The 16,867-nt window shown below is 52.5% G+C and overlaps 1 protein-coding gene across 2 annotated transcripts in view; it reads left to right on the top strand.

Annotated features, from left to right (window-relative positions):
- The first annotated feature begins 5,641 nt into the window (after window positions 1–5,641).
- Scarb1 (scavenger receptor class B member 1) overlaps window positions 5,642–16,867 on the top strand; it is a 68,550-nt gene continuing 57,324 nt past the window's right edge. The window contains exon 1 of one of the 2 annotated variants that reach the window (XM_052755478.1): window positions 5,642–5,941. In XM_052755478.1, the coding sequence (XP_052611438.1) occupies window positions 5,816–5,941 (126 nt within the window). In that variant the 5' untranslated portion in view covers window positions 5,642–5,815. The remainder of the gene's footprint in view (window positions 5,942–16,867) is intronic. The other variant, XM_052755479.1, reaches the window with a different exon arrangement.

Genomic DNA, 16,867 nt, shown 5'->3' with positions numbered 1-16,867 from the left:
TTGAGAATGGACCCAGGGCCACTTTCATGCTGCTGGGCAAGCGCTCTCTGCTGAGCCATCCTGCCCTCTCTTTACTCTTAGAAGTAGGCCCTCACTGAGTTGCTAGCTTTGACCTCATTCTGTACCCTAGGCTGGCCTTGATCTTATGATCCTTCTGCCTCAGCCTCCCAAATACCTGGGTTGACAAGCCTGGCATCTAGCTGTGTTTTGATTGCAGGAAGGCTCTGTACTAAAAGGGGCCCCTCTAGTGGGGTCTTTAGTACACGACTAACCCACACTCTTTCTCTGACCTTGTGCTGGTGAGTTTTGTCAACTGGACACAACCTCGAGTCACGTGGGAGAAGAGAACATTGATTGAGGAATCACTTTCATCAGATTGGCCGAGGGCAAGAGTGGGCATTTTCTTGATTTATGATTGATGTGGGATGGTCCAGCCCACTGAGTGGTGCCACTCCCAGGCAGGTGGTCCTGGGCTGTACAAGAAAGTCAACTGAGCAAGCCATGGGGATTGAGCCAGGAAGCAGCATTCCTCCGTGGCCTCTGTGTAAGTTCCTGCTCCGGGTTCCTGTCCTGAGTTCCTGCCTCGGCTTTTCCTAATGATGGGCTGTGAGCTGTAAACTAAAACAAACCAACTCTCCCCCAAGTTGCCTTTGTTATCCCAGCAATAGAAAGCTGACTAGAGCAGGCCCTTCCTGGGTGAGCCTCCTTTGCAGGCCTCCTCAGCCACCCGGAACCGACCTTCCCCTCCCATCCTAGGCCATCCTGTGTTGTCTCTCAGACTCCCCTCAGCAAGGTCAGGATTTGGTCACCCACGTTGCCCATCCTTTCATGTCTGTTCTCTCTGTGTGTGTCATCCAATGACAGAGTAGCTTGTCCCCAGAACCCAAGGCCAGGGCCAGAGCTCTCTGAAGTAAGCATCACGTAAATTTGGACCTTGAAGACTCAGAGACATTTTGGACTGCGTGAGTTGCTCAAGGCAAGTGGGTATCAAGGAAGGGGGTTGTCGGGGGCCCCCCGGGAGTTCAATCACCCACCACAGACCTGAGCTTTCCGCTGACTGGCAAATTCCCAGGAACCACTGGCGTCATCAGAAATAAAACAACCCAGAGTTTTGTCCAGTTGACAAAACTCACCAGCACAAGGTCAGAGAAAGAGTGTGGGTTAAGTCGTGTACTAAAGACCCCATTCGAAGGGCTCCTTTTAGTACAGAGCCTTACGCTATCAAGGATGTTGAAGGCCTCAAGGGACTCAAGGACATCTTATTTTTAAAGGCTTACTTTTTAATTATGTCTCTTACTTTTTAATTATGTCTCTGTGTGCATTTGTGTACATGAGTGCAGGTGCCTGAGGAGGCCAGAGGAGGGGTCAGATCCCCTGGAACTGGAGTTAAGGATGGTTGTGAGCTGCCCAACGTGAGTGCTGGGAGCCAAACCCGTGTTCTCAGGAAGAGCAGCGAGTGCTTTTAATCACTGGGTCATCTTTCCAGCCCCCTTCAGTGAAATTTTAGTAACTGAATGATCAGTGAGTTCATGATTAACAAATAAATGAATGGGTTCCCTAAAGGTTTGCTTAAGCATTTAAAAAGTGTTTTACATTTTTATTTTATTTTATCATTTTATTTCTTGTTTATTTGTTTTTTAAATAAGGTCTCACTATGTAGCCCTGGCTAGGTAGACCAGGCTGGCCTTGAACTCACAGAGATCCACCTGCCTCTGCCTCTTTCTTCAGTGCTGGCATTAAAGGTGTGTGCTGCCATGCCTGGCCACATGTATTTATTTTGTGTGTATGTGCCTTGGAGATCAGAGGACAACTTGTTTGTGGGAGTCAGTTCTTGACTTCCACTAAGTGGGTCCTGGGGATTGAACTTACTTCATCAGGTTTGACAGGAAATGCCTTTATTCAGTGAAGCATCTTGCCAACTTAATGCTTAATTTTTTAAAAATAATTTATTTATTTGTATTTTCTATACATTGGTGTTTTGCCTGCATATATGTTTGTAGGAGCATCCCCTAGAACAGGAGTTACAGACAGTTGTGAGCTACCATGTGGTTGCTGGGAATTGAACCTGGGTTCTCAAGAAGAGCAGCCAGTGTTCTTAACCACTAAGCCATCTCTCCAGCCCCGAATGCTTAATTTTTTGACCCAGTACCTGCTTGGTAGTTTGCTAGGCGTGGCTCTAGGGGCCAGGGATGCATTGATACTTAAAAAGAGACCAATATCTGGGATGGAGAGATGGCTCAGTGGTTAAGAGCACTTGGAGCTCTAGCAGCAGATCTGAGTTGGGTTCCCAGCACCCACATGGTGGCTCACGACTGCCTGTAACTCCAGTTAGAGTTAGACTCCCTCTTCCGGCCTTCTTGTGAAACTGCACAAATACACAAAAATAAATCATACATAAATAAAGCCGGGTGGTGGTGGTGGTGGTGCATACCTTTAATCCCAGCACTAGGGAGGCAGAGGCAGGTGGGTCTCTGAGTTGAAGATCAGCCTGGTCTACATAGTGGGTTCCAGGACAGCCAGGACTGTTACACAGAGAAACCCTGTCTTGAAAAATGAAAAAAAAAATCAACAAATTCATCTCTAGAGAGACATAAAACTATTTTAAATGAACACTCCTTTTTCTTTCAATTTGAATTTTATTAATTATTCTTGTAGGGGTTTGCCATGGCACCTGAGTCTGTTCTCTCTGTCACCACGGGTTCTTGGATTCCAGCTCAGGTTGTCAGACTTGTGTCTTGCTGAGTCACCTCACCAGCCCCTTTCTTTGGCTTTTTTGAGACAGGTTTTCATGTAGCCCAGGTTGGCCTTGAACTTCCTGTGTATCCAAGGCTGGCCTCGAACTCCTGCTTCTCCTACTTCTACCTCCCATGTGCTAGGATTACAGGAATGCACCACCATGCCTGTAAGGACTCCCATTTTCAACAGATGAGACACAAAGACGCCTTTGATGAGCAGGTTTTGGGTTGAGGAAAGAAGGAGCCAGCCCGCGGAAGGATCTAGAGAAGCAGTCGTGTAGAATGAAGAACAGCTAGCATAAAGACAAGAGTAAGCCAGCCGGGGAGCTGGAGATGCTGGTAGAGGGCTTGCCACAGGAACCTGAAGGCCTGAGATTGGGCCCCAGCATCCGTATGCAAATAAAGCGCACAGGACCGAAGAGATGGCTCAGTGGTTAAGAGCACTTGCAGCTCTTGCAGAGGGAGGTCTGGGTTCAGTTCCCAGCACCCACATGGCAGCTCACAACCACCCATAACTACAGTTCCAGGAGATCCGACGACCTCTTCTGACCTCTGAGGGCACCAGGCATGCACATGGTGCACAGACATACCGGAAGGGAAGACACTTGTACACATAAAATAAATCTAAAACACTGACTGCTCTTCTAGAGGTCCTGAGTTCAATTCCCAGCAACCACATGGTGGCTCACAACCATCTGCAATGAGATCTGGTGCCCTCTTCTGGCCTGCAGGGATACAGGCAGACAGAACATTGTATACATTAATAAATAAATAAATCTTTAAAAAAAAAAAAATAAATAAATCTAAAACAAACGAACTCTAGGCTGGCAGTTCCGGTGCTGGGGAGGCAGAGACAGAAGGGAAGACCCTCAGGGCTGGATGGCCAGCCAGGTCCCAGTAGGATATTCTGTCTCAAACAGCACGTCCAGGTGCACCCACATAGACACAGGAGAAAGAGAGGGGGCTGCAAGTCCAGTGGACCCAGGGGCAGGGGCAGAGGTGGGCGGGGCCAGAGGTGGGCGGGGCCTTGGGCTATCAATTGAATCATACTGCCTATTCCAGGTTCAGAGGTTGGCCAGCCACCAACCGGCTTAAGTCTCTCAATCGAGTGCAGCCTGAGAGCAGTTCTGATCACTTACTCGTTATAGAAGAGGGCATGAGGTGCAGAGGGGCCTCAGGACTCTGAGGTGGGAGTCTTCACAGTCCAGATTCCTCCGCACCTGTTCCCATCCCATGCCCCTGATGGAGGTCAGGGCTGGAAGTATGACCTGGCTGTCTCTCCAGAATTTACCAGATGCTCAGTAAATCCTCACTTGGGGACATTTTGCTGAAGATGGTTCCAAGAGGAGTTCTTCTGGGATTTGGGGGAGGGGGAGGGCGGGGCTGGAGTGGCCCATGTTCTTAGGAGTATTAACTTGAGGTATCTGATGTCAGGGATACTGCTGGGTCATCCTCGTGTGACCCAGGAGGAGTCTTTTTTTTTTTTGGTTTTTCGAGACAGGGTTTCTCTGTTAGCTTTGCGCCTTTCCTGGATCTCGCTCTGTAGACCAGGCTGGCCTTGAACTCACAGAGATCCACCTAGCTCTGCCTCCCGAGTGCTGGGATTAAAGGCGTGTGCCACCACCGCCGGGCAGGAGGAGTCTTATAGGGCAGCAGCACCCTTGAGGGAGCCAAGGACCTGGTCTGTAAAAGGTTGCCAGGAGGAGGTGGTGACACCCTACACGTGCCAGACTGGGTTTTCTCAGCTGCGATTATCCACCCTTCATGTCCTGAGTGGGAAGCAGGCCTTGGCCTCGCTGAGTAAGTCGCCCTGTGCCTCAGTTTTCTTGGTAGTAGCACAGGGCGGTTAGGACTAGAGTGGTGGTTCTGAACTTCCTAATTAATGCTTTGCCCCTTTAATACAGTTCCTCATGTTGTGGTGACCCTCCCAACCATAAAATTATTTCCTTTGCTACTTCATAACTGTAATTTTATTACCCTTGTGAATCGTAATGTAAATATCTGATATTTCCGATTATCTTAGAGCTCCCAAAGGGGTCGCGACCCCCCCACACCGGTTGAGAAACTTTGAATCAAAGGCCCTGGCTATGTGCTGGGCATGAGCTAACTGAGCCCTGGGCAGGTCGGGGAAATACAGAGTCCTCACCTCCCTGCTGGTATCTTGCGTGGGGTTTATGACAAAAAAAAAAAAAAAAGTCCAACTGAGCGCAACTGAGCCGGTGGCGCTGGATGATAAGGAAGAGTCGCCAGAGAGCATAGTGGCCAGGCGAGGTATCTCTGCCTGATAAGCCCCTAGAACACCTTCCCGGATGGAGTCAGGGCCCCAGCGGGTGTCTGGGGCCTGGAATTCTGAGTGGAGGGTGTGCAAAGACCGTGAAGGACGCGGAATTCCGAGTGGAGGATGTGCAAAGGTCCCGAAAGACACGGAATTCCGAGTGGACAGCGTGCAAAGGCCGGGAGGAACACGGAATGGAGGGCGTCCAAAGGCCGGGAGGGGCCCGGAATTCCGAGTGGAGGGCGTGCATGGCCCGGAGGCAGGCAGGCCCCAGCCGACTGCAACTGTTGCAAGGCCAGGGATGCTGGAGCCGGAGGCATTCGCATCCGGAGAAAGACGAGATCACAGGAGTAGGGGTGGCTAGCCAGTGCAGATGGTGCCAGGGGCTTCTGCGCTCTATGGGGAGCGCATCGGTTCCCACTTGGACAAGCGAGAGACACAAGGAAGCGCAATCCGGAGCGCGCAGCGGGAATCCAGGCGCACCGTGCACTGGTTCAGAGAGCTGCGGAACTCGGAGGGGCCGCTCCAGACGGAGGCCACGCCCATGACTCGCCACTAGAGCACCGCCCACTCCCCGCCCACCCACCCCCTCCGGAATCCCGCGCTGCGCGAGGGGGCGGGCTGCCCGGGCCATGGCGCATAAAGCCTCTGGCCACCTGCAGGGCTCCTGCTGCGCCGGCCACCGACTGGGACTCACCTTGCTGAAGCTTGAGCCTCGGCTTCTGTCATCTCTGTGGCCTCCGTCGCCTCTGTTGCTGTCCCCTTCAGGCCCGGAGCCCCGCGAGCCCCGGCCGCGCACGCGGACATGGGCGGCAGCGCCAGGGCGCGCTGGGTGGCGGTGGCGGTGGGCGTCCTGGGGGTGCTGTGCGCTGCGCTCGGTGTTGTCATGATCCTCTTGGTGCCCTCGCTCATCAAGCAGCAGGTGCTGAAGGTGAGTGACTCGTCCTCCGGGGGGAGCGGGACGCAGGATGGGACACTGGCGCTACCCTTCCCACCACCTGGGAGGCCCAGGCTCACTCGGGAGGCTTGGAGGTCTGAGTCACCAGCGTCCCAGGGGCCTGACCCTCGCTGGAGCAGAAGTGTGGCCTGGTTGTCCGAGTTTCGATTGCTGCTGCCCTGACCTCCAGCCCTTCTACGCATCCCGGCCGGTGACTGTACCTAGTGACCTCAGGGCTGTGGGCAGCTGGTGTCCCCTGGTACCTCTCTGTGAGGCTCCCACGGACGCCCAGTCCCCAGTGGGTGTTCTGCCTGTCTCCTCCCGCCCAGATGCCCCAGCGATGCCCTGGCTCGCCCCCACACTGCCTGCCAGTCTGGAGAGTTAAGCCGCTTTCCTCCCCACGCTCTGGCAGAGGCAGCCAGTACCCAGGTCGGTGAGGGCAGGCAGCCGGGCCTCTCTCTTGATCTCACTCAGCCTTAGGTCCCGTTGCCCTTTCAACCGGGGACCTATATTGGGCGGTGCCGGCCAAGCCACAGACTCTGCCCTGGGAGCCTGTGTTCTCCGAATGAGCCCGGAGCTCATTAAGTCCTGGAGATTACCGTGTCATTACACTCCAGCTAAGGGTGCTTCTGAGACGCTAGGCTACCCCGGAAGGGGAAACCGAGGCTGGCCTTTAGGGACCATTTAGTTAGAACTGGACCTGGGATATAGAAGAGGCTGTTGTCACATGGGTTGATTGACATCTTTCCCCTTAGCGGGTTTGTTTACTGGGAATCTAAGAATGGCTTAGTGTACTGTGCCCCGTCGTAGGGTGAATGAAGGAGAGAATGAATGAAGTTTGCTCCTTCTTAGGCCCTGACTGCCGCCTCCCAGGACCTGACTGGCCTTCCAGATGGAGCCACAGGTGGCTTTCCTGGAGTTCTGGTGGGCACTTCTGAATCCTCTTGGCCACACTGTCGTTTTTAGTGCTTTGAATTTTTAACCCTTGCTCCTGAAGACCCTCGGGTCTGATGGCAAAGACGTCCCAGGGTCCCAGGGGTTGCCGTGTCTGGGGCGGAGGAAAACCCTTTTCCGTTGGAACCTCAGAATTAGCAAAGTTAGCAGTGACAGCCTTGTCTCAGTGACAGTCTTGGTTTTCAGCCACGCCAGGACCCAACACGTGGACTGGCTGCCTGTTCCTCACCCCGCTTGCAGCGGGTGGAGTGAGCAAGTGACCCCAGCTCTCCTGTTTGGGGGTGAGGGGGGAGTCTCAGCTGGTTCCCGGGCTCCTCTCAGGAGTGTTTTCTTTATTGGGTTGGCGTCTGCCGGGGTGGGGGTGGTGGGGTGGTGGGGAGTTAACGTGTTAGCGTTGGGACTGCGCATGCCTGTCGGGTCAGTGGGGCGGGGGGCATCTGTCTGCCCCGGGCTTTGAGAAGGAAAGCCATGTTTGGCTGAGCTGTCCTACAGCTAGAAGCTTGGGGCTTTAAGTTTGAGTGAGCGGCTTCCAGCACCCGACGAGTGAAAATCCCAAAGGCGATTGGTTGGGGGCTGAGTGGCGTGAAGGAAGGAAGACAGGAGGACACGCCTAGCCCAAGACAGCCGCTTCTTAGACGCCCCGGCTGGAGTGTAGCCGACCTCCTGGAGGAGAAGAAAGCTCACTTCAGGAGCGGGCTGGAGGACGGGGGCGGAGGGGAGCAGGGAGGGGGACCTCGGAGTTGACTTTGGCCACTTTCGTTCTTTGCGACTTGAATGGAAGCCTTGTTTTTATGAATTTTCATGTTTTATGCGGGTTTTTTTTTTTTTTTGTCAGTTAAAGAAGTTGATGTATAAAAGGCAGGAATACTTGGTTTAAGAAACAAAAAAAACAAAAAACAAAACAAGGTGCTGTAGAGATGGCTCAGAGGTGTTTTTCCAGAGGACCCGGGTTCAATTCCCAGCACCCACATGGTAACTCACAACTCTCTGCAACTCCTCACGCATACATACATGTAGGCAAAACGCCATTGTCATAAAATTAAAAATAAATAAATTGTAAAGAAAAAAATCAGGGCTGGGTCTATAGCTCAGTGATGGTAGCAGTTACCCAGCATGTAACTGGCCCTGGGTTCCAACACAAACATAACACCCACACAACACACATACACAGACACACAGACATACACAGAAAAAAGAGAAATTTCTTCTGATGTTATTATCATAGGTATGGTATCGTTTTTAGACCTTTCTATATATGTATATACAATCGTGTGTGTGTGTGTGTGTGTGTGTGTGTGTGTGTGTGTGTGTGGTGTGCACATGCATGTACTTGTATATGAACCAGGTAGGCGACCAGCAAGCCCCAGTCATCCTCCTGTCTCTGCCTTCCCATAGCACTGGGATTACAGGGTCACTCTCAGCGGTGCCCAACATTTAATGTGGTGCTCGGGGTTTAAACGCAGGTCCTGTTTGCCCAGCAAGCACTCTGCTCCCTGAGCCACCTCTCCAACTCTGATGGACATATTTTATAAAACCTGAACTGGGCCGGGTGGTGGCGGCGTTGGCGCACGCCTTTAATCCCAGCACTCGGGAGGCAGAGGCAGGCGGATCTCTGTGAGTTTGAGGCCAGCCTGGTCTACAGAGTGAGTTCCAAGGCAGCCAAACTACACAGAGAAACCCTGTCTCAAAAAAATCAAAATAAATAAATAAATCAACAACAACAACAACAAACAAACCTGAACTGCATAGCATGTGCCTTTCTCTCTCTCTCTCTCTTTCTCTCTCTCTCTTTCTATTTTTTGAGTCAGGTTCTCACTGTGTAGCCCAGGCCTCAAACTCACAGAGATCTACATATGGCTACCTCTTGAGTACTGGGATTAAAAATGAGCACCACTGTGCCTGGCTTAAGTAGTATGGTTTTTCTGTTCAGTGTTAGTTCTCAAAGGTGTGTGTGTGTGTGTGTGTGTGTGTGTGTGTGTGTGTGGTGTGTGGCTGGGCTTACTACACAAGTCGAGGCCAGAGGTTGATGTCGGGTGTCTTCCTCGATTGCTGTCCACCTTATTTTTTGAGACAGGCTCTCTCACTGGACATGGGGTGTACCTTTTCTGCTGGACGCTGGCTAGTGAATCCTTGGGAATCTGCCTGTCTCCGCCCACCCCGGTGCTGGGGTTCCAGACATGAACTACTGTGCTCAGTGTTTTTGTTTGTTTGTTTGTTTTTGTTTTCTTTTTGAGGTTGTTGTTTTTGTTTGTTTGTTTGTTTGTTTGAGACACATTTTCTCTGTGTAGCCCTGGCTCCCTGGAATTTGCTCTGTACACCAGGCTGGCTTCAAACTCAGGAATCCACCTGCCTCTGCCTCCCCAGTGCTGGGACTAAAGGTGTGCATGCGTGCGTGCATGTGCCACACCTGGCTTAGTGTTCAGCTTTTGTTCGGGTTCTGGGAAGCAGGACGAGATCCTCTAGGAAGCACTGAGCTGTCTTCCCTGCCCTGTTCAAAGGTTTCTGCATGACAGGCAGACCATGCCAATCTGTTACTGCCCCCCCCCACTACTACCCCCTCCCCACACACACTGTGAGGTATTCCTTTGTTTACCGAGTCCTCTGTTGACCGGCCACTTCCTTTGTCTCAGGCTACAGAGAGCACATACCCTCCTGTGTGAGTCTTAGCCTGTGGACCCACAGGTGTGCTCCATTTCGATTTTGGTATTTTCTTCTTGACTCCCGCTTGACAGGCTCTGGAACCAGCCACTTCCCCTTGGTTCTTCGTTCATTACATCACCCTCTCTGGGGCTATCCGGTGGCTTTGATTCACATCTTCAGCTCCACGGGGTTGGGCCACGGGATGCCCACGTAGGTGACAGTTTCCAGAGCTTAGGGGTGCAGGCACACTGTGCCATGTGCTAGCTGGGGGCCAATCCATCATTTGGGAGCTGGGCTTTCTCAATGAGACAGGGGCCAGATCTGGTTTGCTCCTTTGAGGGATTAGCAAATTACAAAGGCGATTACAAGCGCCTTTGGAAATGTCCTGTGAACCCGCCTGCTTCTTTCTGGTTTGCACCCAACCACAGTGTTGTGAAACAGGCCGAGGCTGCGGAATTCTTCCTTTCTACAGATAAGGGATCTGGGCCATAGCAAAGGTCGGGGAGCAGGTTATTGAGCATGGCCTGTGGTGGGCTGGGAGGGACTTCAAGTGCCCATGTTTGATTTACCTTCCATTGGGAAGCAGGAAATAGGGAAGAGCCCTCTCTATACAGGCAGCTGCTGGGCAGAGTCAAAAAAGAATTAAGAAGGGCCAGGTTACAAAAACATATGGGCTGAGCAGTGGTGGCGCACGCCTTTAATCCCAGCACTTGAGAGGCAGAGCCAGGTGGATCTCTGTGAGTTTGAGGCCAGCGTGGTCTACAAAGTGAGTTCCAAGATAGCTAGGGCAGCGCAGAGAGACCCTGTCTCAAAAACAATCAAAAACCAAAAGGAAAGGAAAAAAGAAAACACGTGGATGATGGAGAAAAATCACTGTTCCTGTTAAAGTCCCTCCTCCCCAGCCTCTTGCCTGTCCTCCCAGCTACCTGGAGGCTGAGGCAGGAGGAATGTAAATTCGATGCTGGCTCTCGGCTGTACAGGAAGTTAAAAGTCGGCTTAGGCTGTACAGGAAGTTCGAACAGCGAGACCCTGCCTTTAAATAAAACGTAAGCTAGGCACGTCGGGGCACACTTTTAGTCCCAGTGTTCAGAAGGCAGAGGCAGGCAGATTTCTGAGTCGAGTTCCCGGACAGCCAGGGATGCGCAGAGAGACCCTGCCAAATAAATAAATAATAAATAGATAGATAAATAAATAAATAATTTAATTTAAAAAAAAGGTGAAAAGAAAGCTGAGGATACAGCTCAGTAATAGAGAGAGGCTTGCCTAACATGTGCAAAGCCCTGGGTTTGACCCCCAGTGCTGCAAAACATCATCATCGTCGTCATCATCATCATCATAATAATAAAAGCTAATAGTTTTCTATATTTTCTTTTTCTTTTTTTTTTTTTTGGTTTTTCAAGACAGGGTTTCTCTGTGTAGTTTTTGGTGCCTGTCCTGGAACTCACTCTGTAGCCCAGGCTGGCCTCGAACTCACAAAGATCCGCCTGCCTCTGCCTCCCCAGTGCTGGGATTAAAGGCGTGCACCACCACTGCCCGGCGGTTTTCTATATTTTCAACAGGTTCCGGTCAGTGCAATTACAGTTCAGAAAAAGGTGTGGAAGGGTGCACACCAGACACACAAAGCAGATAATGATGGGTCCATGATTCTTGGCACATTTTTGTTTTATGTGTGTGGATGTTTTGCCTGCGTTTACATCCGTGGGCCACGTGTGTGCAAATGCCCTCGGAGACCAGAACAGGGCGTCAGATCCTCTGGATCTGGACTTACAAGATGGTTGTGAGCCATCATGTGGCTGCTGGGAATTGAACCCGGGTCCTCTGGAAGAGCAGCCAGTGCTCTTAACCCCTGAGCCATCTCTCCAGCCCCCCATGATTCTTTTTGTCAAATATTATATGTATGTATTCATTTGTGTGTGAGTGGAGTGGCTGTGCCATAGCATTCCTGTGCAGGCCCGAGAACAACTTCCAGGAGTCAGTTCTCTCCTACTATGTGGGTCCCAGGGATTGAACTCAAGTCGTGAGGTTTGGCAGCAAGCATCTTTACCTGCTGAACCTTCTCACTAGCCCCAGTGGTTATTATTTTGTTTGTACTGCTTTGAGGCAAGCTCTCTATTACTGAGTGTTACCCAGGCTTTATTTGAAATTATCCTGCCTCAGCTTCCTGAGTGCTGGGGTAACAGGCCTGCAAAAAACCCACCCGGCCTCCTTAAAAACAAAAAAAGAATGTATCCGTGTGTTATGAATTTAACTAAAAATGACAAGTGAGGCAGTATCTTAGTTAGGGTTACGATTGCTGTGATGAAACACCATGACCAAAGCAAGTTGGGGAGGAAAGGGTTTATTTGGCTTACACTTCCACATCACTGTTGATTATTAACGGAAGTCAGGACAGGAACTCAAACAGGATAAGAACCTGGAGGCAGGAGCTGATGCAGAGGCCATGGAGGGGTGCTGCTTACTGGCTTGCTCCTCATGGCTTGCTCAGCCTGCTTTCTTACAGAACCCAGGACCACCAGCCCTGGGGTGGCCTCACCCACCATGGGCTGGGCCCTCCCCCATCAATGACTAAGAAAAAGCTCTGCAAGCTCCCTCTTCTCAGTTGACAATGGTCTGTGTCAAGCTGCTGTAAAACTAGCCAGCACAGGTGGCATGGTAACACAGGTCCCTGTCAAATAAGGAAACAACTGAAGGGAGTGACTGCCCTGTGACTTTCCTGGAGTGTGTGTGATAGTGTCCCAGAGGCCAGCCCACCAGCATTGAGACCCCTGGCTGTTTCACCTAGAACCCAACCTGGCATGCAGGTGCCCATCCTCGGGACCACCCCCTTCACCAGAGGCCCTCATAATCTTTCTCTTGTCTATGATTGGGACCCCTTTGCTGTCCTTAAGTGGATTTTCCTGTTGAACTCACCCCAGGGGCTTGACCTATACGTCTGCTGATGCCTCCTTCATCCATTTGTGCATCCTGAGGTGCAGGGCAGAAGGCTCAGGCTGTCCATACCTGCTTGTTTCTGTCCGCTGCTTCCTGCTACCTGCTCTCTAGTTCACCGACATCTTAACTTCACGTGCCTGGGGGCTCCAGCACCCTTTATACCCCCTGTACCCCTTTGGCTGCTCCACCTGCTTGGATCCATATAGTAGTCTCATCCAGCTTTTCACGGGCAGCCAGAGGGACAATGTCCATCCGGCTCAGATCCTTTGACATTCCCCGTCTTTTCCTGAGTGAACCCCAAATTCCTCTCAGCAGCTTGAAGATCCGCACTCAGTCTGTCTCCCTTTCCCTCCCTCGACCCAGCCAGCCCCACCCCTTGGCCACCCTCCTGGTTTGAGCAACGCGATCCCTAGTCTCACTTCAAGGGTCCTGGCATGTCCCTCAGCCGGAACTGGAGTGAAGGGTGGTTGTGATCTGACCTGTGGGTTCTGGGAACCGGACCCAGGTCCTCCACGGGAGTAGCTGGTGCCGGTAACGTCTGAGCCATCTCTCCAGCCTTATTCGGTCACAGGCCTGTATGCGGTGCTTTCTTTTTCCTGAACGTGGAGTTAGCCAGGGGAGGGGCTGTGGGAGCTGACTGGGATGCTGGTAGATGGCTGTCCACCTCTCCTCACCTCAATTTTGTCTCCTTCTCCCACTGCTCCCTATGGACCTCCAGGGAATTCTCAGGAGTTGGGCTAGCCTGGGATATCTACACTGTCCCTGAGTTGTTTTGGGACCTTTGGCAGAGCTCCTGGGCCTGGCACTTGGAAGGTGGCGCCGAGGGCAGATAGCAGCTTGTAGACACTGTTACCTTGAGCAGTCTGATGTTAGTCAAAGCCTTTTATTTAGTGTCTAAATGGCTACAGTTGCTTTCTGCCTCGTTCCAGGGAGACAGACACAGGCACACAGAGATAGAAAGTAACTTGTCCCAAGTCACACAGCTTGAGGTAACAGAACCAAGCTTTTCAGTGAATTCAAAGCCTGTGGTGGTGTAGCCTCTGCTGATACAGACTGTAGCTTCTGGGTGGTGTAGCCTCTGCTGATACAGTCTGTAGCTTCTGGGTGGTGTAGCCTCCGCTGATACAGACTGTAGCTTCTGGGTGGTATAGCCTCCGCTGATAGATTGTTGCTTCTGGGTTTAGCTCGCCCTGACTGTTGAGAGGCCCAAGGCCACCACCCTGGTCCTTCCTTCTTTTACCCTCTGTGGATGAGTCTTCCATTTATCTGCATGGCCAGTGGAGGTATTCCAGGCTTTTCTCCCGTGGCTGCCTGAGAAGCCTGCAGGCTCAGAGCCCCTCAGGAGGACTCAAGTGGGAAGGTCTGCCTTTCCCCAGCTTGTGGCACCCTATGACCTTGAGGCTAAGGTCTGCCTGGGCCACTGTGGGCCGTTCCCCCAGTGGTTTCTGGGGCCCTCCGTGTCAGGATGGGTATCCCTGCAGGTTCCTTGCTCTCTAGGCCCTGGGTAGTGATGTTTGGGTATGCTGGGATTTCTTCTGTTTTCTTCCTCTTTCCTCCTGCCTGGCTTCCGGTCCCCCGGCTCGGCTCGTGAGGAACTATTTTGGTTCCCTACAGGGCTGTGGCTGTGGCTATCGGCTGCCTATTTTTAGTTCCAAGCGCTTACTTCTGTTCCCTCCTGGCTTGTCTATCCACTAGTACGCATGTCTCCAGTGCGTGTGTCACACCTGTGGGTGAATGTCCGCACAATGGTGGCCCCAGGTGTACTAGCACATACAGCTCGGTGTAGGGTCCCAGGGTTGACACATGTGGCTATGTGTGTTTTTGTGTACCACACAAGTTGCACCCATCCACGTGTGGATGCAAGTCGTTGTCTGGGCCCTCGTGGACACACGTGCTGATACATGTTCCCATGTGCTGAGGGGCAGGGGACGTGGTTCCGTAGCAGAGGGATGGCCAAGCAGGTGCAAGGCACTGGGCTCCAACTTCAGCACTGCGGAAGGAAAAAAAAAAAAAAGGGTCACTGTCACTCTGCGGTCACTGTGTGCAGCAGTGAGGTGCTCTTGTCTGGCATTGAAGCCAGGCTCTCCCTTTTTCATTCCTGGAAGGACCCAGAGACCCTGCCTATTGGCAGTAAGGGCTCCTTACTGTCCTCCCACAATGACTCACCCTAATTCCCCCCAACTCCAGGAGTTCAGCTACCTGGAATCCTGGGCACTGGCCTTGGATCCCAGTAACCGACTCTAGAGCCAAGCTGGGGAGGCCACTCGGCTCTCTGTAGAACCTATCTTAGGTGCATGTGGGTTCCTAAGAGGTTTGGCCCAGGCTGCCAGCTCTGCGGCCATCTTGGACTTCTAGAGTCCAGAGGAGTGTTCACACATCCTTGGCCAGCATAAAAGAGGCTCCAGGCCACCATGAGCCCCTCCCCCAGCTTGTCACTGGATGTTTGACACTTCCCATTGCAGGACCCGGGAGTTCAGCTGAGAAGCTCCCAGCCGCCAACCCTGGATCCGGTGTTGCCAGTATGGTCAGAGGAGGATTCAGCCAGGGGCTTTGCCAAAAATACAAACAGGAAGCCAGGCGGTGGTGGCGCACGCCTTTAATCCCAGTCCTTGGGAGGCAGAGCCAGGCGGATCTCTGTGAGTTCGAGGTCAGCCTGGGCTACAGAGGGAGATCCAGGACAGGCACGAAAACTACACAGAGAAATCTTGTCTCGAAACACACACACACACACACACACACACACACACACACACACAAATGCAAACAGGAGAGAAGGCTGAAGCAGGAGGATTGCTAATTCCAGGCCAGCCTGAACTACAGCGTGACAGGGCTAAAAAAAAAAAAAAAGAGAGAAAATTGACAAAAAATGGAAAACAGAAAACAAGAAAGGTTACACTTTTACCTCTCTCCTCTCCCTCTTCCTCCCTCACAGGTGGGTGGCCTTGGCCACCTCTGGCCTAGGGGAGGGTCAGGCCAGGCTGCCTTGCAAACAGAAACAAACAAAAAAAACCAGGCCTGGCTCAGCCTGGCTCCGGAGCTCAGGAGGCTTCATGGCTGCCCAGGGGTGACTTCCACTCCAAGCCTTGAATGGCGGGGTGCTTTACACCTTCTCAGAGTCATGGTCTCCTCAGACCTGGGGGTTTCTTGTCTCCCCCCCCCCTTTCTTTGCGATGTTCAGCTGCCTGGGGAGGGGAGGGAAGGAACAGGAGTGGCCTGCCCCTTGCTTGCTTCCTGGCATTTCAATGAAGTTCCTTCCACCCTCCCTGGAAGCTTCTAGAAGGGCTCTTGGACCACTTTCCCTGTGGGGCTCCAGGAGGTCTTCATGGTTGTCGCTGGGCTGGGTCCTTTTTTGCTCACAGTTGGTGAGTCCTCACCTTGCCTCAACTGTACTCTGGTGGAATATGTCCAGGCCCGGCTCACTGCTCAGGGCCTTAGCCATCCATGCTCAGTTCTGGACTGTCTTCTGTGGACCTTTTTCTTGAACTCCTCCAGCCTTGACCTCGAAGGAGGACTTTGGTTTGCCAGATGTCTTACCCTGCCCTGAGCCCCCTCCTCATCTCCAGGCCTGTCCTCCTCACCTTCCTGATTAGCTTGGCCTGGGGTCTTCCATACTGTGGCCGCTAAGAGAGCTATCTCTTGCTCTCTCTCTCTCTCTCTCTCTCTCTCTCTCTCTCTCTCTCTCTCTCTCTCTGCTTGAGCCTTGGGGAAGTGAGGCTCCCTCTCCTACCTTCAGTCCCTTTCCTGAGGCTGGCTCCTGTCACCGTATCTTTCATCGGGATTTTGAACTTCTTTCCAATGTCTCCTGTGATCTCTCCCCGCCGGCTCCCAGGACAGCAGCCAGAGATAACCTAGGACCTTCTCCTGCGCCATGAGGCCAGTATCCTGCCCTTCGATACCTTCCCAGCCTGTCCTCTCCGCTTCCCCTTGTGCATGGACCAGGTCTGTGGGCTGCTTATGCCTGTGACATGTCCCAGTGAGAGCCCACTTAGGTCAATTCAGATTGCACCTGCTTGGGAAGCCCACACTGGTTCCCACAGTTGACACGAAGGCCCCCCTGGCCCCAGTCTCCACACCATGTTTTTTCTTCAGCCCCAATACACTGGACTGTTTACCTGTGACATTTACCTGTATACCGGACCTTTTTCTTCTGCCACGCTGTCCCCATTGGGAATCCTGGGCTCAGGAGGGCAAGGACCTCTGTGGTGTTTGTTCTCTGCCCCCAGTGTTGGAACTAATGCCTGGCACCGGGCCTTGGGTTCCCAAATATTTAGCCAGAGCGGACAGGCCGAATCACAAGGTGTCCTGGGACACTTGGCACTGTGAGGTCCCGTGCCAGGCCATGGGTGCCATGGTGCCACTGCCCCGCCGTGGCTTGCCTCCGGGCGGCGGTGGCGC

Source organism: Peromyscus californicus, unplaced genomic scaffold (genome assembly GCF_007827085.1).
Source record: "Peromyscus californicus insignis strain IS unplaced genomic scaffold, ASM782708v3 Scaffold_2__1_contigs__length_46816999, whole genome shotgun sequence".
Lineage (NCBI taxonomy): Eukaryota > Metazoa > Chordata > Mammalia > Rodentia > Cricetidae > Peromyscus > Peromyscus californicus.
The sequence above is the reverse complement of the archived record's forward strand: the minus strand, read 5'-3'. Positions and strand labels throughout refer to the sequence as shown.